At 37.6% G+C, this 21278-nt stretch overlaps 2 protein-coding genes across 2 annotated transcripts in view; both read right to left on the bottom strand.

The window, feature by feature from the left end:
- The window catches only part of stk10 (serine/threonine kinase 10), a 40066-nt gene extending 25733 nt beyond the window's left edge, over nucleotides 1-14333 (bottom strand). The window contains exons 1-2 of the mRNA XM_044140340.1: nucleotides 13848-14333; nucleotides 378-542 (exon numbers count right to left, since the gene is read on the bottom strand). Coding sequence (XP_043996275.1) covers nucleotides 378-542; nucleotides 13848-13988 — 306 coding nt within the window. The 5' untranslated portion in view covers nucleotides 13989-14333. The remainder of the gene's footprint in view (nucleotides 1-377; nucleotides 543-13847) is intronic.
- Nucleotides 14334-16335: 2002 nt separating this feature from the next.
- On the bottom strand, nucleotides 16336-19205 carry zmp:0000001268 (CYTL1 domain-containing protein). The gene is made up of 4 exons (XM_044140341.1): nucleotides 19010-19205; nucleotides 18853-18897; nucleotides 18422-18568; nucleotides 16336-17351 (listed from the first exon to the last, which is right to left on the bottom strand). The coding sequence occupies exons 1-4, from the start codon at nucleotides 19160-19162 to the stop codon at nucleotides 17292-17294; spliced, it is 405 nt and encodes a 134-aa protein (XP_043996276.1). The 5' UTR covers nucleotides 19163-19205; the 3' UTR covers nucleotides 16336-17291.
- Nucleotides 19206-21278: the final 2073 nt, after the last annotated feature.

Raw genomic sequence — 21278 nt, forward strand, 5'->3', positions numbered from 1 at the left:
GACAATTATTGTAAAACTAAAGGCGTAAGAACACACAGCACATCACCCTGAACTTACTAACTCCACCATTAGGTCACACACTTTTCAGATTTCCTTAAGTAAAAAAAAAAAAAGTTGAGTGACAGGAATAGTTTTGCAATCAGCTGCATCGAGGGCTTTTTCAAGAATTATTTAAAGCCTCCAACATTTTTTCAAAATAGTTATTGCAAATAAGGGAACATGAGTAAGAAAAGTTCTCGTGATCAACTTCATGAATAATCCTCCTGTTTTCCAGAGTATTTTATTATAGACGCACTTCTCAGATAAACGATTGGAGCGTTTGCAAACAATAGATTCCAGAGAAGCAGCATTACAAACCAGATGAAATGTCGACATACCCAGAGTTTGTTCTCATAGTAAAACGCATCGAGGAGCTTGACGATGTAGCGGTGGTCACATTTAGCCAGGATGTCGATCTCCACCATGTAGTCTTCCAGCTCCTCCTCACATTTTGTCTCAATCACTTTGGCTGCAGCCAGAACCCCAGTCTCCTTGTTACAGGCCTGAAAAAACAGACAAAACATTCACTTCAATGAGCACAAGTCACTTCAGACCTTTTAAGCAGAATTATTGCACTTCAGTCAATTAATTTACAGCTACAGTTCTTATTGAAAATCAGTTATATGTTTTCTTCCACTTAGTTAATCATGTAAGATCAAGAATTTCAGACTTTTCTTACATTTCCACAGAAAACATAACATTATGGAGGTTTCAGGGTGTGGCTGTGACTAAAAGTGAACATGTGTTTATGATGTAAATTAAAGGAATGAAATATCAAAAATGAAATGAATAGTATCATTATCAACATATCAGAAAAAAAAACCCAAACAGAAAGATGATCTTTTTACAGAATAACAAACTCCTTGACCTGCTTCTAATTCCTCTGGCACCCAAAGGAAAGAATAAATCACCAAACAGCAATTAAAATGTGGATTAACTTTTAGAGACACACCACATTTCTCAAGGAAACACAGAGACAGGAACCATAAAAGACAAAAATAATAAAAGGCATACCAGTACTTCTTGGTAAACATAAGCAGATAAATCAGTGACTCACACATGCAGAATGAACTGAGATGAACATCATGTGAAGGACAGTATGTTGTGAATGCAGGCTGGGATGTTATGGACAGACGGGCTATTGTGATTCTGCTCTATGTTTAGAACTGCAACTTTGTTGTTGGCGTCTACAACCATTACAAAGCCAAAGAAGAAATGTATGTGGAACAGAAAAATAGGAATGGGATCATTTTTATTACCAGCAGATAACAGGAAGTCTAAACTAAGTAAAATGAAGGCGTTTTCCCTTTTGGGCTTCCAGCTTCTCGTTTGTTAAACACAATGGATTTAGAATGTCAGTCATTTAGAAATCTCAGGGTTACGCTAAGGATCTATATTCTCTATTAATTACAGATAATTTGTACGTTAGTTTAAGCGGTATAAATAGTCAGCTCTTCAATGATGTATTTGTTTAAAACTGGAGCTGCTCTTTTACAAAAATTACGTCACTTCTGCTCATAATTTAAATAACAATCCCCACTTCTCCCAAAAAGGCTGGAAGAAGATATTTTAAACACAATTCTCATCTCGTCTTGTTATAGTTTTCAAAAGAGAAATATGAATGAACTGAATTGTTAAAACTTTGATAAATTCCAAACAAAAATGAGCCAATAAATTCTTATCAATGGAGGTTTATAAAAAAAATATATGTTCATTATACTTTTCACTGCCAAAATAATAATTCAACTATTTGGCAGCAAGTTTATTGGTGTTGACAGAAACTATAAGAATTTAATAATGCAGGTTTCTGGATACACATGTCCAACCACAGAGCTGTAGGAATTCCACAGACTAAACAGTCTGGTGTGCTTTAATGCCTCCATGCTTTGCAGGGTCTGTGGGAAAACATCTGAACAAACAGACTCTCAGCGACACACACTCTTCATGTTGTGCCATGACTTCATGTGCACGCGAGTTGTGCACAAAAGTCTAGTAAACAAGGGTTCTAGAGAAGCCATTCAGCACCTCCTCATCAGAGAGAAACCCGCAGTGAGTCAACAGGATGGCAGTCCAACCTAAACCATCAGTCAGTTGGTCAGGCCTCAACAGCAAACAAAGAGACGGTGACACTTTCACTGCACTGCTAATATAGCAGCTCTGCTTCTACACAGTGAGCCTAAGCAAACTGCAGGGCTATATCAGCAGGACCAGACAGTGCTGATGTCCATCCGGTGAAAAAGAAGGTCCAGAACTCAGCTGCTACCAGACTCCATGGACATTTTCAGAATTAACAAAGCAAAGATCCTTTAACTTATGGACGTTTACAACTTTTTATTCCCAATTCAGAGAAGACTGTTGCTTAACTCCTTGACAGATGTTCAAATGAATCTCAGGACACACATGTTAACATCTCGGTGGTAACAAGGCTGAGGAATGTGCCTCTGGCCTTCTGGTGACTGAAGGGGAGTTGGAGCGAAGAGGTTGAGAAGCAGATTCACGACCTCTTGTGTAAAGGTAGCTCAGGGGAATGTGTGACGTCAAACGGGCCCCTAAAGTAAAAAACATAAAGATGCATGTTTGTATGTGAACCTTAACACTCAGAGAGAGGGAGGAATGCTTAAACACCTCCTGACTTTCTGACGTCAATACACAAGTGACTTGATGCTTGTTCATTAAGGGCAGAGTGGTAAAAATGAAATGCACTGTAGATTCCAAACTGCTGAAGAAGGATGAAGGCAAGTTATTTAAGATGAACAGCCCTGAGGAAGCAGAACTCCAGCTGACTGTATAGTGTAGCTGCCTGCAGGCATCCTAACAGAAAACAACAGTCCCATTTCAAACCCACAGACTCTTCACTCCTACAACAACAATCTCTGACTTTGTTAGAAACCAGTTTCCAGGGTTTCTCAATGGACCTTCTTCTTACTCTTCTTTCTCATCTAACTGACTTACTGTAAGTTGTTCTTTGCAAATTGCCATAAGAAAAGATTTGTGTGGGTATTAGATCATTTGTGGTCTTACTAAATTTCGATCAACAATTGTAGTTGTTGATTTAAAATTACTCTTAAAGCCACCACATGTTTTAGAGATTGAAACGTCTGGCCTGCAGGCAGACCAGTTTAACACCAATGGTCTTGCAGCAGAGAGCTGTTGTTTTAATATGTGCAGAATGCAGCTCGTTTTGCAGAAGGACGCGATAATGACAAAAAATGCTGCTTTAACCCGATGAAACTCCACATGCCAATCATTCAGGATCTGATCTGCCACTTGTGTTCGTCTTTTGGTTGAGAAACAACATTCTAGATGCTGGCTTTGGGCCAAAAATATATTTTCTTTTCTCTTCTGCAGTGAAGCAACAGTAGATCAGGGAAAATAAGGTCATTTAATCCTTGAGCCAATTCTACAAAGGCAGATCTCATCTCTTTCTTTCTGAAAGGTTAAATATTATTTATGAAAGCGATTAACCATGATCATAGACAATTCCATTCAGAAGCGTTTCTTAAACATGTATGCTTTTAGGTGTCATCTTGTGTTAAACTGTGCTGGATCATGTCAATCTTTAACAACATAGAAATTTTAAATCAGTTTTTGAGAGTTATATTACTCAAAGACAAAAAAGGGATAATTAGGATTTCTGATCAGTCGTTTAGTGCATCAAGGACTGAAACCTTCTGCGTCATAAATTAAAAGATTAGTCGTCTGTTTTCTGATTATCTCTGTGTCTGGAGATTACTCCAGACATGGGAAAGAACTCCATTTAAAATTCCAATCTCTTATTGTATGCGACAGACTGGCGACCTGTCCAGACCCCGCCTCTCGCCCGGAACGTAGCTGGAGAGGCACCAAATGAATGAATGAATGAATGGATGGATGGATGGATGGATGGATGGATGGATGGATGGATGGATGGATGGATGGATGGATGGATGGATGGATGGATGGATGGATGGATGGATGGATGGATGGATGGATGGATGGATGGATGGATGGATGGATGGATGGATGGATGGATGGATGGATGGATGGATGGATGGATGGATGGATGGATGGATGGATGGATGGATGGATGGATGGATGGATGGATCTCTTATTTTATGCCTTTGCAGCATTTCTATGTCAGCCCACGGCAAAGTTTTGTTCATCCCCGCTGATAATGTTATTATCATATAAATGCAACTGTCTCCTTTCACTACCTGCCCACTGAAATGAAATGGTGGGCTGTAAAAGCAGGTGATGCTTGTCAGCAGACAAATGTACTGCATTTAATGACCAACTCGGACTCATACACTCCATGTCTGCCATCTGTTGACACTCTTTGTATTCAGAGTCAGGCATGCTCCTTTTAGATGAATCAAGCTAAGAAACAACATCAACACTTGAGCCTCCCAGCAGAGTCATTGATAAAAACTGTGGAGGTGTTGAAAGCAGATGGATGGATGAGCCTCCAGTTGAGGCATCAAACATTCCTGACCCAAAATGTACAAAAGTGACATAGTTGAACCACCAGCTCCTCATATTAACCTTCTAATGAAATCTTTGTCCATATAAACGTCTAAAGCAGGGGTGTCAAACTGCAGTCCTCGAGGGCCGCTGTCCTGCAACTTTTAGATGTGCCTCCGCTGCACCACACCTGAATAGAATAATTAGGTCATTAGCAAGGCTTTGGAGAACTGATCTACACAAGGAGGAGGTAATTAAGCCATTTCATTCCAGTGTTTTGTACCTGTGGCACATCTAAAAACTGCAGGACAGCGGCCCTTGAGGACTGGAGCTTGACACCCCTGGTCTAAAGAGACAAATCAAAGTGTCCACTGACCCCAACACAGCCTAACACCAACAAAGAGAACACACAAAGTTCAATCCCTTCCAGGTTGTTTCACATGCTGATGTGTATTTTCAGCCTGTTTACTAAGTTATGCTTTGAACAAAACACAGCTTCCTTCAGGGAGTTTAACATGAGCAAAGTTAGACCTTTGCCCCACTATAAACCTGCTAACTGCCCCTCCTCTGGAGGCTCTCACCACATTTTTGAAAGAAGGAATGCAGCATAGTTCCTCTATCACCTCTGATATCCATAGAGGTAAAGCCCTCGCTTTCAAAAGAGTAACAATGTTAAATGACTAACCTGGATACAGAGTACCTGTTTACTTAAAGAGCTAGCTACTTTTCTCAGTCTGTTACAACTGTGTCAAATGCCATATTTGTACAAGAATACAAAGTCCAGGATGAGTTTTTTCTACACATCTCGAGGTTTGTAATGAAGGTGATCAGTTAATGTTCATAGTAATGCTTCAGTATCCCTTCAGCAGGGAGGTTGTAGAGTTAATAAAATAAAATAAAAAAAACTTTAATTTTCAGCTTTCTCCAAGTTGGACAATCACCTGCTTATTTTAACCCCTTATGACGTCTGGAAAGAAGAAAACACAATACTTTACAATAAGTGTGAACAAAAGTTACATTTTGGCTGTAAGCATCATGCAAGCTTTCCCACCACCGCATCCCAGCAGGAGCAGGAAACTCTCCTGCTGATGAAGTTTCCAAAACTGTCATCCTTCAATTCTTCAAATATGAGTTAGCTGCTTTAATTTAACAGACTCTGTGGAGCAGGACAGCAGTAAAACAAAAACACTCTGCGCCTCTTGAATAACACAAATATAATTTGCTCTGGTTAGTAGAAAAACAATTTTATCTCTAAAACTCACTTCATGGCATCCTAAAAAACTGTAACACAAGAAATTGTATTGTTTTGGTCAATGTGAGATTTTGGTCTGATATACACAAGAGTTCTACCAGTTTAGTGGCTTAATATATCCTATATACCAAATATCCACACATGCAAACGACACTTCTCAGCAGAAACCATTCAAATAGTTCAGGACTTACTAACTGAGTAAACATATAAATTAAAACAGATTTGTCAAAATTTTAAAAATGAATATTTGTTCGAAAACTCAGACAGCAAATGTAATTGTGATCTTAAAAGATTCCCAAACAACTGAACACTTAGCTTCTTCCAAAGCTTAGTGTTTGTTCATGAACCCAGCAATGTGTTGGTGTTTTCATTGCTTACATTCACTTCTCAGATTACTTTAGAGTTTCACACTTTACTTCGTTATGAACGCTGGTTTTGCCAAGCAAGGGGAGACTGAGCAGACACGTCAGGCTACGATACTATTACTCTGACTGCAGCTATGGGCAAGTAGAGGCAAGTAAGGAGCCATTTCCTGACTTAACGTGGTTTATTCTCATCTATCTAAAAAAAATTAGTCTTTGATAAGTTATATTAGTAGAGCTCCTAGCAACACAAAGCAACTTTAAAAAGTTAAGATCACATTACAAACATGTTTAAATAATATTTATTTATAGAAAAAGCTTCACAATTTTAAAGGCACCAGTGGTTTTAAATTAAATACAATCTTCCCTATAAACACAATCAAATTAATAGGTGATTTTTTTCTGATGGTTCCTTTGTAAATGTTGTACTGCTGTCCTAAAATATAACATTTGTTTGCTTTTTTATTTATTTGTCAAAAGGGTATTGTGTATCTAAACTTGAATTAATACAGGTTGTTTTACTCAAGAAGTACTTTACAGAAAACAAACATTGCTGCAAGACATTCAAACCGCTACTTAACTTTCACCTTGACATGTAAGAGGAAACACAATCTTAATGCCTGATCTCGCAGCTAACCTCAACCTTAAAAAACACACTCAGCCCTGTTGCTACGGCTCTTTGAGAAAATGTCACTCTTACTGCTTAAAGTGTACAAAAACAGTTTCACATATTTCTTCTTCCTCTCTTACTCAAGCTGCTGACTATATCTGAACACATATTTTTTGCTTTCACAGGCATCCTGGGCGTGAAGCATGTCACATTGTTAGGCTCAGGCCTAGACCAAAAAACACACCCAGAAATGAAGCAATCTGTCTTTAGGATGTGAAAGTTTTGATCAGTGTAGAGAAATGCCCCACAGTGAACCTTGATGCAGCAAGTAACAAAAACAAACAAACAAACAAAAAATCAGGTCAACAACACATGGAAACGATGATACTTTGTTCACTAGCTTAAAGGAAACTGCAGAAATATTTGAATCTGTCATCACACCGTGGGGTTCTAAAACCATAAATCTCATGACAGATGAGCAACACTTCCTGCTCACAGCCCACGTAAAGAGCGAAACTCTGGACTAATTACAAGCTCTTACTTAGAGCGTATAACAAAACCTCAAGCTCAGACAGGTAAAGCAAGATTATTCAGTCAAACCATTTGACAGGAAACTGGCGTGACGACAACGTGGGGTGAGAAGAATCCAAAATATGTTGGAACCAGAACAAGTAGTGCTGAAGCTGATATAAAGATACAGGTTCTTAGTAATATGATTAAAGTACCAGATGTAGATGGAAAGTTGCTTTCCAAGCACCTTAATAATGTGATCACATGGCCGATGGGGGGCTTCCATCATGTTGACACCCCACCCACACAGCTTGGTTCTTATCAGTCTGTAGAAGTTCAGCTGCTCCACTGAGATTAGACCAAGGGAAGCCCAAACTTTCAAACAGAAATGAAGACCCTCACAACCATTTAAAAGGTACTGCCATGTTCTGAAGCATCACAAGCTTCACACAAAGAGGATGTCAAAATCTGACTCCCCTCCCCCACTCACTCACTCACTCAGTTTGGTTTCTCTTTCATTCTACAGGAGATCTATCAGAAAATATCCATCTGTTTTAAGTTGTTTATGTAGTACCGTCTGTAACAGAAAGGTTACCAAAGTTAACAACCCCATAATGTCTTGAGGACATCCAGGTTCCCTTCAATATACACATGACAAAAATGAAACATTTGAAGAGTAGCCAACAATCATAGTGATGATAATTTCATTCCTCTTCTTAAACAAAACTGTAATATAAAAGTGATGTATATAATGATTCAAGAGATGCATTCATGGATTTTGTAGTCGATTGGATGTGTTTGGAATATTATTGGTCTACCAACAGAGATTCCTTTTTAAAAAGCAGGAACATCCAAAAAGACAAAAACAGCAAACTTGGTTTTTTTAGCCTTCCTGTCAAAAGAGGTTTTGACATAATGATATTTGCATGGCTGAGAGAGCAAAAACAGAATTACTTTATTATTACTTTATTATTCCAAAGAAAAGAAAATGGTGATGCAGCTGACAGAATCTGTTTGTTCTTGCTCATAATTTAACATTTGTGATTAGTGTGGTTAGCACTGAGAACACAGTATCTGAGGTAGGTGGATCTTCTCCCTTTTTCTTCAGGAACAAATACAACAAACTGAAGTGGAATGTGTATTTTACCACTTTTTCATAAAAAACAGTTTCACCTTCTGTAACAATCTTTAAAAGTGGTTTCTTTTTTACAAAGGGGCAATATGATAATCATATGCACCATATAAAACAATGACCATATGATGTCTTATCACTATCAACCACCGATACTTTAACATGACATATACAAGTTTTATCTAAATTATTAGAGTCTAACTTTTTAGTGCCAGTTTGTAGACACCAGGAACACTTAAAGCTCAAATTTGGCACGCTCTGTGTTTTTCTTACTCTTCCAAACAAGAGGATCAGTGGGAATTTGACAAGAATATCCTGACATCCTGCAGGCGTGTCTATGGATACGTTTCACCAGCAGCAGCAGCAGCAGGGTAGTGTGCTCAGCGGCATGTGGCTCATTAATTAGTAAGAAGAAGAGTACAACTCCTCTGTTTCATGCCTGACTTATGACCGTCGTATTTGCTGGGTATGCAAATAATATTTCCAATGTGTCAAATATATCAGACAGGATGTTTAGTATCCAATTCTGGCAACCATAAGGTGTTACTTATGTGAACAGATTGAACCTGATTTTAGCTGCAAAATGTTACGAAAAAGCACCAGGAAGTTGGTGGGTGGGGGGAGGAGGGTTGTTGCTTCACAGATTAAGATACACTTAAAATAAACATATTCTTGTAGTAACAGGAATTATGAGGAAGAAAAAGTGATCATTGCATCAAAGAATTGAAAAAAAATAGATCATTTTTGACAAATGTACACAAAATAACTCAAGAAAACAAGAAAACGTTGTGATTAATGTGGTTAGGTGTGAGAACGATGTGTTCCAAAAAGCACAGGGATACATCCCAAGTAAGTTAGACATCAACCTACAGTGGGGATAGTGGTTGATTTTTCATCACAGTTCAACAAATAAAGGCAAACTTCAGTAATGTTTCTCTGGTGGAAACAAAGTAGTATCATTATGCTAATGACTGATGATACTGTGGTTAGAAGTGTTTGTCTTCTATTATTTTCACAACTCTATTTAAGATATTTAAGTTGGTAAAGGTCATTTAGCAGTTTCCACTGGCATTAACCTACAGCTTTCCACATTGCTGGACAAAGAGAGCACACCATGCCTAAGAAATAACAAGTCAGTTGCTGCAGAGGAAAAATGACTCAGTTGGAAATTTTCCATTTCATTTGAGGGTTTAGAAATGAAGTCAGCAAAAGTGCTAAAGGTGTGAAGAAGTTTCTTGAACTGGAACAGTTTTTTTCTTTGATGAAATGTTAATTTTAACTTTAGTCTGTAACTTCTAAACAATGAATGAGACTTAAGCAAATACTAGAAACTTACTGCAGCAAAGTTCCTCATTTTTATCCTTTTGGGAACTCCCAGTTTTGTCTTGGGTCGTGTAGGAACAGGAAATATCAGCAATCCTTTGAGAGTCTCTCAGCTAAGTTGAGGGTCAGTTTGTGTTCTTATAAAGAACACAAACTGAGGTTTCCACTTAGCAATGCTAAGCATGCAAATCACACCTTTTGACACTAAATATTAACTTTCAGTGACAACACTAAACATCTGGTCTTTGTATTTGAACTGATAGTAACATTTTATTGAGCTGCAGTGCAACACACAGAATGACATCATCTCTGGTCCCAATATAAATGATTAAGAATCAAAAATGGCATATAGTCTGCTTCAGGGTTCTTAGTTACAATGAATGAATGATTTGGGATTTTAAACTGTTTTCTCAAATATTAAGTTGGTCATATGTATTTTGAAATGATCTTAAACTACATGGCTGAAATAAGTAATGGTTTTGATGATTACCATGATAAGATTTGCTAGTAATTCCCTTTTAAATGAAATTACCAATAATCATTTGGGATAATTACAATATTAGGCAAAGTCTCAGATGCTCAGGAATATTTCTGAAACTGAAGAGCGCCGAGTGTTAAGTGTTGCAATTATTTGGTTAAACTGTGGAAAAGTTTTTAAAACCTATTTACATTTTTTTCTATTTAACTCAGTTCTGTTTCTGTGTCATCATCATTGTAATCACAAGCTTATGCTTGACAACACTGTCAACACAACATTTCTCACAAGTATTACTCATCATTGAGTGCTTGGTCTGCATAGAAATTTGTTTCATTATACTTAATAATAGGCAGTTTTCCAATTTGTTAATATTTAATACATACTCAGTTTTTGCTGCAAGGTTAACTAACAGTGAATGACCTCCAGCCTGTAGCAACACTTTCTGCATATTTCTTAAACACATTTAAATAAAACCATGATGCTATTTATAGCCATGATTAATTTTCATACAATAATCATGACACCATGTTTTATTTTATTATCTGACAAGCTGTATTTTTAATTTGAAACAAGTAAATGAGACGTATCATAGCTATTGTTTAGCAACCATTAGTTTCATTTGTACAGATATCCATCCATCCATCCATTATCTGAACACCCTTCTTCCCTAATGGGGTCGGGGGGGTTGCTGGTTCCTCTCCAGCTGCGTCCCGGGCGAGAGGCGGAGTTCACCCTGGACAGGTCGCCAGTCTGTCGCAGTTGTACAGATATTTCTGTCCCAAAACTGGGATGATTTTACACTCTTCACTATAACTATGAGCTCTTTCTGAGGATATGTGCTTTTTTATTATTATCTTTTGTTCTAAAGACATGGAAATGGTCAATTTTAGTAAAAAACCCATTTTGTTCTTACTGGAAAATAAGAATCAATTTACTGTTGGCAGAGCAGACCTTTGCACAATCAAAAACTTTTATTCATATTTAACCAAACACTGTGCTAAACTAAAAATGACTGCAGAAAAAAGGTCTTCAGATATGAAAAGATTTTTGTTGACCTCTGAACTCAGTTACACACATCATTGTGGTTCTAACAAAAGAAAACAGAAGTTGCGCTTACGTGTTAAACTTTAAGAAATACTTCTGTGATAACTGATAGTATTTTACATTATAAACAAGTTCCTACACAAACTACTTAATTTGTCCCTAACTCTCCTCTTTAGCAAGTTGGTTCTTGTTTTTCCAGGTGTGACAATAACCTTTAAAGAATCTGTGTCGGGGCGACTCTGTACTCTCAACCACATTATGTGGTCAAACATGTCTGCTTGGTTTCAGTGACAGAAAAGATCTCTGCCTTCAGCAGCACAGGTCATACATTCACAACTAACTTCCACCCCGACAATCTGAGAAAACCAGTCCTCAACTCTCTCACCCAGTCTTCCTCTATCACAGTGTTTAATGGAAAACATATGCAATTCACCAATTGAGGCCTTCCCCTCCCACACATAACCCGATTATTCTGAAATTTGGGAGCAGCAACAGGAAGTTATCAGTCCCTGAGATGACAAACTGTCCCACAACTTCCTTCTCTGGTCATCATCTGCTCGGTGACTCTTTCTCCTAACCCTCTGACAGCTGCAGGTGTGAAGATGTTGTCTTGGAAACCCACAGAAGGACAGCAAACAGAAGCCAAAGAATAGGATTGTGATTGTAATTTGAATGGAGAAAAATAAACATTTAAGAGAGAGATTGGATTTCAGTGTGGTACTTTACTCTTCCTTGAATGGGTTTGTAAAATTTTGTAAGTTTTAGCACTGAAAACTGAAGAATTGCACTTAGCTTGTACACAGAACTCTAAACTCTTAAAATGTCATCAGAGATTTCTCAAACAAATGTCACCCTAAAACCAGTTCTTTGGTCTAAAAGGTTCTATTAAAAATAGTAAACTTTAGAACAGTTAACTTCCTCACACCTTCTCCAATTCATATGGCCTACACAGCAAAAGCTGAATGTCCACGCAGTGTTTCCTTTCTTACAAAAAGTGCCTTTTCTAGTCATTGCAGAATTCCTCCAACGCAGCCTGTGCCGTGTCAAAGGCATTCACTGTGCTCCGCTGGGCTGTGCAGACACAGAGGGCCTGTGCCCTGTTTCACAGAGGCGAACTGACATGCCAGCAGGTCAAGATTAAATAAGTTTTCCAAGCCAAAACTCTGCCCGTTGCTGAGGTCTGGAAGGCGGCACAGAACTAATGAAAAGGGCTTTCACTGTCCGGTTAGGCTGACTTGTACCGTGGAGCCACAGAAAAGACTGAGTGTAGAAAGGATGAATACAGGTGCCAATGCAAGTAATGTATTTCAGTGGGTAGATTAAAAAAGCCCCATGGTACACAGACTGATCAAAAACACAGTGATACACTTGAAGCACTTATTTGTTTGTTTTCATAATTAAAGATTGTAATTAATAAAAACCCAAAATCAGCCTGTGGTCCTGCTGAGTTGTTACAGGAAACCCAGGTTGATTTAATAAGCAGCCTTCAACTTATCTGCACTGCTAGCACTTGGCATGTTTGCTGGCCAGTCAAGCATAGTGATACCACAGTCATTAAAGGAGGTATTTACAATTTTTGCAGTGTGGGTTGGTGCCAAGTGCCTGCAGAAAAAAAGTTGAATCAATGAATCCATGGGTAAGTCAGCAGAAGGGGAATGATGAGCGTGGTGTGAGGCAGTGCAGAGTTTAAACTTGACAAAACACAGTGGACACACACCAGCAGCGAGGATGGCTCCCCAAATCATGAGATGAATTTCACACTACACCTCAAACAACTTGACTTTGGTGCTTCTCTACTTGTCATTCAAACTGAAACTAATTTTGAAATAAAATGTCAAATTTGCTAAGACTTTTGGCAACTGGGAATGATTTTGCTCATTTTCTTCCTTGCACACTAAGACACTGCTGACATTTCTTGTCTCTACATACAAATAATGCAACAGATGAAGACATGTCTTTCTGAATCCCCCCCCAAAACTCCCCTAAAACTTCCTTATTGTACCACACGTTTTCCTTCCACCCAACCTTCCATTACTATGCAGCACTCTGAACAAACCAGCTCTTCAACAGTTACCTTTTACTTTTGTGGCCCACATGCTTGTAAAAATATTAGATTGGCAGTCTCCCATGAATTCACACCTTTTTTGATCTTCTGCAATGTTCTACTTAAACTTTAATGAGTTGTTATCCAAAATAATCAAAATCAAAGAAAATAAATTAGTCAAAATAAACAGATATAAACATTTAAAATATATCACTCTGTATGTAATGAATCTGTATGTTATTTGTGTAATTAAAGTGCTTAAATAAATACAGTTTTTAAATGATATAGTGAAGTAGTGATGCACCACGTGTTCATGTGGATAGAGCTACTTAAAAGCTGAGGGTGACTACCTGACTAACAACATATTTTACATAGCTATCCATTTACAAAAAGAAAAAAAAAGTTTGAAGGGTGAAGCATCTCACATAAGACAGGGAGTAGTCCACCACACCCCAAAACCAACTTAAAAATAAATGTGATCAATACTGTTACATCTTACATAATTTTCCTCTGTTGAAATATAAGCTAAACTTAAAACGTGATTGATAGGATATAAAAAGAAAACACCACGAACAAAGGGAATAGCAGTCAGGTGTTTTAAAATGGGTCTTACCTTGTAAACCTTCCCAAACGCGCCGTCTCCCAGCTCTCCAACTATCTCCCATATGTCATTAGGGTTCACGTCTCGGCTGACGTGCTCATACTGTTTGAGTTTCTTCTTTAGGATAATTTTACTAAACTTTGCGAAAGCCATAATTAGCAGTGTGATGCTTTTTGAATGAAACAAAATGTAAATAATAAAAGAATGAATCAAAGAATACGTTAGCTGACAACGATCTCTACACAGAGAGTATTACGCACGCCAATACGCAAAAAAAGTGTTGTCTTCACTTTTCGCCTTCTTAAGAAGAGGTCAAAAGAACTGAGTGCTTTTTCAAGAAGTCATTCTGCTCCATCCATTTTACTCCCGAGAATCTGCGAGGTCTAAGGAGAGAACATGTCAATAACCCGCCTTACAAACTGCGATCAAAGAACGGGGCACGCAGTGACCACCTGCCGCTGCAGCGGTGTACACGCTGATGGGTTCTCTGTCTAACTGTGTCTAGCTGTCCGGGCAACTTGTTGATTCAAACTGAGAGACGAAGCCCCACCTTATTGCGCAACAACCCTCTCTTTCAGTGGCGTCATGGAAATGTAGTTCTTCAATCCGCCCTCTGTGTGGCATAGATGGTGCAAAAAAACTTCATATCCGGGTTGGCGCACGCAGCCGTCCCCGTTAATGCCTGTAACTCTGTATTTGACAGCTATCCACGTGTTTATCTATCTACTAATTACTGGACAACACGCTGCTGTTTCATAATACATATATATAGACTTATGTTATTTCTATATCACATCAATACTATAGCCCAAAAACTCACGTTTAGATTTTGTACCCAAAGAAAAGAATTAGTGAAATTGGCAGGATAGCTAATTATGCTTATGTTTGATTCAACACTTAGATTTCTTGATCTAGTTTCTCATCACTTCTCATTTCACAGTGCTGCAGGTCAGCAAACTTGCTTTTTCCTTCCACATGGTAAAACAGCTCCATCTGGTGGAGCTTTCCACGTAACGCGCGTCCAAATGTTCAGTTTAATAACACACTGTGGATTTTAATTTGACATCATTACTGGTGTACTTGGGTATTTGCTACATCGGTTGCTCAACCTACACTGTAAATATTTTCTTCCAAAGTGACTGAAAAAACAAACAAAAAAGAAGTCATTGAGCGTAGCCTAAATCAGAAGTAGGTAAAAGTACAAGTGTAGATGAAAATTAAACAATAAGCATGAACTAGAAAAAGACATATTTTTTAAGCTTTTGAAACATTACAGTATTTTTAAATTCATTACCTCAGTACACTAAGACTGACTTCCCTCAAGCACTGCCACTTTTTCCCAGTCTGTCTTGTTTTTGAATCATCCTTCGTTATATTTAGTGAGGCCTGCGGTGCTTTAGTTTGTTCAGAGTTCTCCTGTGACGTTCTGGTTGAGTTGAGTTGTCAAAATCCAAAACTTTTTGATAGAGCAGCCACACCTGGGAAGATTTAACACTATCCCAGTAATTCCAGTAATCCCAGTTAATTCCTGATTTAGCAATGGGGGAGATTACTTTTACAATTACAATTATTCAAACTAAAATCTATTAAAAGATAAAAAAAAATAATAATCATACCATGAAATTAAAGGACTATCAGTTTAATCTTTACTTGTTGGGTTCCTAAACATTAGATTCAGATAAAAGGCAGCAGGTTCAGATTTCAGTTTGTTGTAGGTATGAAGAGCTCAGGTTACTTGTGATTCTTTGGAAGCTTTTTTGGTATTAAGAGTTAAAGCATCTGTCATATTGATAGAGATGTTCCTAAAAAGGGGAAGATTTTATTCTCTGTCTTATGTTTTTCATTTGTGTTCTAAGCAGTTGGAATGGTTTGAAAAGCATAATTTCATTTGTTGAGTATAAACAGCAACTCTAGTGGTTTACTTTAATCAGATATGGTTTCATTTCATTCTTCTAGCTAATGCTTTGAGTTTGCATAAAGTTCACACAACACGGACATTTGTCCTCATCTCATCTGCACTGTTCTGGAGACAACAGCCTGGAGTAAAGAGACAAGCTCATGCAGGTTCAGTCGGTCCTCAGAGGTTTCCTCTAATCTGCCCACACTGATCTCTTGCCACTGATGCCCACATGTTTACTTTGTTCAACTCCTGTGACATCAGCTCAGCCTCCCAGGTGCCATCAAATAACCTGGAGATGTTTCACTTCCTAAAAGCATCTTCAAGGATTTTTTTTTTACCTTAATAGCTCTGATTAATTCAGAGCCAAAAAAAGTCATGAAATATTCATAAATGCCGCATAGCATTTTCAAATTCTGGCAGGTGTTGTGATGATTTAAAACTAAAAAAGGAAAGAAAAAGAAAGGACATAAAAAATGTAACTTTTCCCCGAAACTCTCATCTCCTTACATTGCTACAAATTATTATAGAAACTGTAATTATAATGCATTCTAGAAGTATTAGTACCACTTTTTCAAATTGTATCAAGTTATAGTCACAATCTGGCTGTATTTTTCAGGAGGTTTTATTTAATAGATCAACAGAAAAGGATGTAAGAATCTAAAAGTGTGACAAGTATTTTACTCATACCTGTTATTTGATATTGCCAAATAAAAGAAAGTGCAACCATTTTTTTTTCATCTGAATTACTAAGACATCTCATTAGCAAATCCGGTCCACCCACAGCTGTGCTGTTAAAGAACACCTGAAGACCATCGAATATATATAAATTTTGATAAAATGTTGTCACATGGACGTTGTCATGTTATTTACGCTGCAACACATTCTTGTTAGCTGGGTATAGGTGCTTTGTGGACAAAAACCTTTGGCACGTAATTTGGTTTTAGCTTGCTAGAGTAGAGATCACCTGTCAGAGCCATCATCAGATTTGCTCCTACAAATGATTCAAAGTCTCCTGGAGAGAAATGTTTAGGTAGGTCCTTCAGAAGTTGTGTTAAACAGGCTATTTCCCATTGTGCTCTTCTTTGTCTCATGTGGGGAGATCCAAACAACCCTGGACACAGTCCAACATGGTAATTGTTGCATCACAATGTGTAAATGTTGGAACTGAAGTTGTTGAGTCATTGAACAGAAGATCAGAGAAATGCTGGATGTAAATGCAATTTTTAGATTTTCATTGTGAAAAAAAACATATTGAAAACCATGCATTAAGATTAGATATTACAAGTGACAAAATGCAAAAAAAGTGTGAAAGAAAACTGATACTTTTGAAAGGCACTGCAAAAAGAACATTTAAATAAACTTTGTTAGCTTTATGTTATATTGCAACAGTAACAAACGTTGCACTTTTTATGTGAAATCAACAATTCACATAAATTTTATTACATTTCCTTAAAAGAAATCATGTGTTGTGTAACACAATGTAAAATGAAATACATAAAAACTTTGACTTTTCCACTTCTTTAAGCTCTCTTTGGACAGACAAGAACGGTGGAATTTCAGTATTGATTGTTTGGACGCTCCAGCGCAGCACAGTCATAGACAGTAAACACCAGGTCCTGTTAAAACACATAAGAGGTATGACATATAAATATTAATTAATGACAACTGTGGGGTCATAATAAGCTTTTAGCAGTGTTTTTCTATGTATTAAAACAATGATCTTCCATATAATAATACATAGCAGTTGATATAAGGTTTTAGTGAACCTCCCAGGAGACACTTTGACTCTTACACTCCATTTACTGTATTTCTGTCATTTACCTCAATTACTGCAAACCCTTTTCCGCATCATGGCCTAGTCTGCTCAGACTAGGACACTGTCTGCAGACCTAGATGTGTGTGACTCTCCTCATCACGTGAGTGGGATCAAACGTCCCCACAGGACAGCACAGTTCTCATAATCTGCATCATAAATCGTGCCTAATCCTGTCAGAGCACCCACTGAGTGACCCACTAAACTGCAGACTTTTTTCCAAGTTACGCTGCAGTCACTGGGGGTGTTGGTAAACAGATATTCAAAAATGTGTTATTTTTGGCCAACAAAATAAACCAGAATGTCTTATTTTGATTTGCGCAGTTGGAATATTACTTTATTCCTGCTAATATTTGAGTCATCATTCCTGCAGGAATGCCCTGTTACTGTGTTTGGTGTCCTTCAAATTTTACTCAATTGTATTAAGCTGTAGCTTAGATTGATAAGGGTCATTTTTCTTGTGTCTCATTTTACTTTGCAAAATTAAGTAAGCAGTTCAGCTCCAATATTATGCAGTTATATTACTTATGGAGACAGACTCATTTCTCAAGTAGTTAAATGGCAATCATGCAAAAATGGGGTGAGCTATGGCTTAGAATGATTAGAAGAGACTGAACTTTCAAAATAAAATAAAAAGCTTCCTGACTACTTGGTTTTGAAGGTTGGGGAGGGGTGCTGGTGCCTATCTCCAGCAAACATTTCAGGTGAGAGGCGGGAAACACCCTGGACAGGACGGCGGTCTGACGCAGGGGATCTATCATAGTATATACTTTAGTTAAATAAGATGCGTCTGTGGATAGAATCTGTAATATCTAAATTCAACATTATGGTTGTTACAGTTTATGACCACTGAAGGACTGTAGCCTTTCTTACCCCATGGCATTTCTCTCCCATGACAATGAAGAGTTGCCGCAGAGTGACTTCCAGTTTCCTCACTTCTCTGGTGTAACCACAGCGCCGCCGTCTCAGGTCTTCCACCAGAGAGATGTAGTCCCTCATTTTGTACATCACACAGGCATTCTGTCATGAGTAACAATTAAGATTTCCCATATGTGATTTGAAAGACCTGAGGTTTGCAGTGAAAATGCAACAGAAGTGTAGAAACAACCAGGGAACGTAGAATAAAGTTTGGGTGATAATCCCAAACTTTATACTAAGTTTACAATAAACAATTTGAACCTTTATTCTAAATTTACAATAAACTTAGAATAAAGGTTCTAAAGACCTTGATTTAGGAATTTGAGCACATTTTGAAAATGTTCAATTTTAAATGACATTTTACAGAATTTGTCAATCATACTTACATGTATATCAAGGTAGAGTTCTGGCATGTGTGCCATACAGTGACCCTGGTAGAAAATAAATCCAGTTATGAAGTTAATAAATAAATTACCAAATGAAAAATCTGCCTCTATCGGATTAAAAATCAAAGACTGATAAAAATCACAGCATCTAACTTACGGTTTCATAGCCAATCTTCAAGTCAGCTGCCATCTGGGTGAGCTCCCGTGCCATGTTGAGAGCCTTGGAGTAGCAAGTTGGTGGGAAGAAAGGGTAGCTCAGTGCCATCGGTACCACAGATAAAAGAAGCAACACCTTCTTCAAGATCGACATGATGCACAGAAACCTGCTGAGATGACTGAGTTCCTTTCTGATTCTGTCTGCATATATTTAGCCACGTTTGCTGGCACACACATTTTAACACGCCCTCTTTGTTTTCTCCAAAACATATTATGCAATAGTATGGCATTTGAAGATCCTTTGTGGAAGATGAGAAAGCGCTTATTTTGGCTTGGAGAATCTCAGTGAGATATTTTCAAACCAGCTTTTTGGCAATGGAAGAGACTTTAACTATAGATAAACTGTAAACTGTAATTGTCACAATTAGGGGAAACCCACTTCTAAACGCTGCTACAGTCAAAACAAAGTAAGCATTCTTTTGTTAAAAATTCTTCTCATCACAATTTGATATACTGTTTATACATTATTTTAGATATGATTTTTGTGAGCATTTTATAAAGGAAACTAGTTTAAAAATAACTGATGTCATGCACACTGCTTTGTTTTTTGACATAAACAGATAAAGCCATGAAAAGTCTTGTTGATCCATTTCTGCTGGGGTTTGTTCTGCCTCCTCTCTTACACTGCAGACGGTTTAGTCACACTGAGCCAGGTTTTGCAGCGGTTTAAGGAAGTGGTTCCTCCCCAGGATCACCACATGCTTGAGTCAAGATCAAGTCAACAACTTGATGCAGTCAGACCATCTTACGTGACTTTTACCAATAAGGATTATATAATAAACTTCATTTGATTGTACAATGTATAATAAATATGATTTGATTTTACTGGAATTCAAACAATTTAAGCTAAATTTGGACAGAGTCTTAGTTGGATAATAATTAGATCAGTTTTGTAAAATTGCTTGTGGATTACATCTGTTGTAATTTGGCACTAAAACCAAACTGTTTTGTATTCGTTTTGTGAAATATTGTATTATGAATCATAATGTCTATTATATTTACTACATCAAATGCTTCAGTGAAGAATTTTATCTTATGTCTCCAAACATACAACCAGCTAACACCAACAGTCTCAAGACCTATGTGCAAAGTGATATTAAAAAATGTGAATGATAGTTTTTAAAATATTTTACATTTGTTTATTGCAATATGCTACATGAATAAAACTCACTGAGCAGAGTTTAGAAAGTTCATATCGTTATGCCTGTTGTGCATTGGAGGTGAAGCTAAAAAGAATTTTAGAGGTACATATTTCCATTTGTAAAATTTTGGATTAATCTTTAATAATAAAATATCAAAATATTTTTTTTTCTAATTTATTTTAGAGGGATGCAAAAAACAAATTGCTTTCAATATATGTTCTGGTAAATTTGTTAAAATATACTTTGTGTTTATCATGACTGCATTTGCATTATCTAAAGTTAAAAAGAATAACAACACCAGTCCTTTCTAACAATACAGGCTGATATTCTCAAGGCTCTATGCCAAATAAAGCCCAGACTGTACTATCTTTGACACTTTTCGTTCTGTCTTTCGACCACTAGGTGGGGCTAATTGTCAAGAAACTTTCCTGCAGAGCTTCCTTTTGTAGTTAAAAATTGTTGCCCAAAATAAAACAATTAAATTTGATAAACCAATAGTTCACTTTGCAGGTCATAATAATTTCATGTACTTACAAAACAGGACAGCAGTGGGACAGGCTGAGGCCTCCCGCATGGTAAGTATCTTTCTTTCTTCTCTGTGCAGGTGTAACATGACACAGTCATCGCTCATCCCATCCAAAAGACAAGCACACCTACTGATGCTGCCAAAAGCCCAAAAGGGGGTTGGCATGGTTTTGACTGATGCTTGTCACTTTTCATAGCATGCTGAGATGTTCATTGTATGAAGATGGATGATACACACTCTCACGCACGCCTACACACACAGTGTGCTTTGGCTTAACTGAACAGCAAGAAGGGGAAAAAATGAGCAGTGTGCACCGTCAGCATAATTCATCCCCCAGTCCCACCACTCAGCCATTCTCCTTCTGACCTTGGCCCACAGAATTAACAGGGGACCGAGGTGAGTGTGCAGTCCTTTTAATGGATGAATGTGTTTTACAGTTTGTAGTTAATGGCAGCACAAATTAATGGATGATGGTGGGCTAAACAACTGGCCCAAAACTTGGCAAATTATGATGCGGCAAAGAAAAGTTCTGGCTTCAAAGG

Source organism: Gambusia affinis, linkage group LG15, assembly GCF_019740435.1.
Source record: "Gambusia affinis linkage group LG15, SWU_Gaff_1.0, whole genome shotgun sequence".
Taxonomy (NCBI): Eukaryota; Metazoa; Chordata; class Actinopteri; order Cyprinodontiformes; family Poeciliidae; genus Gambusia; species Gambusia affinis.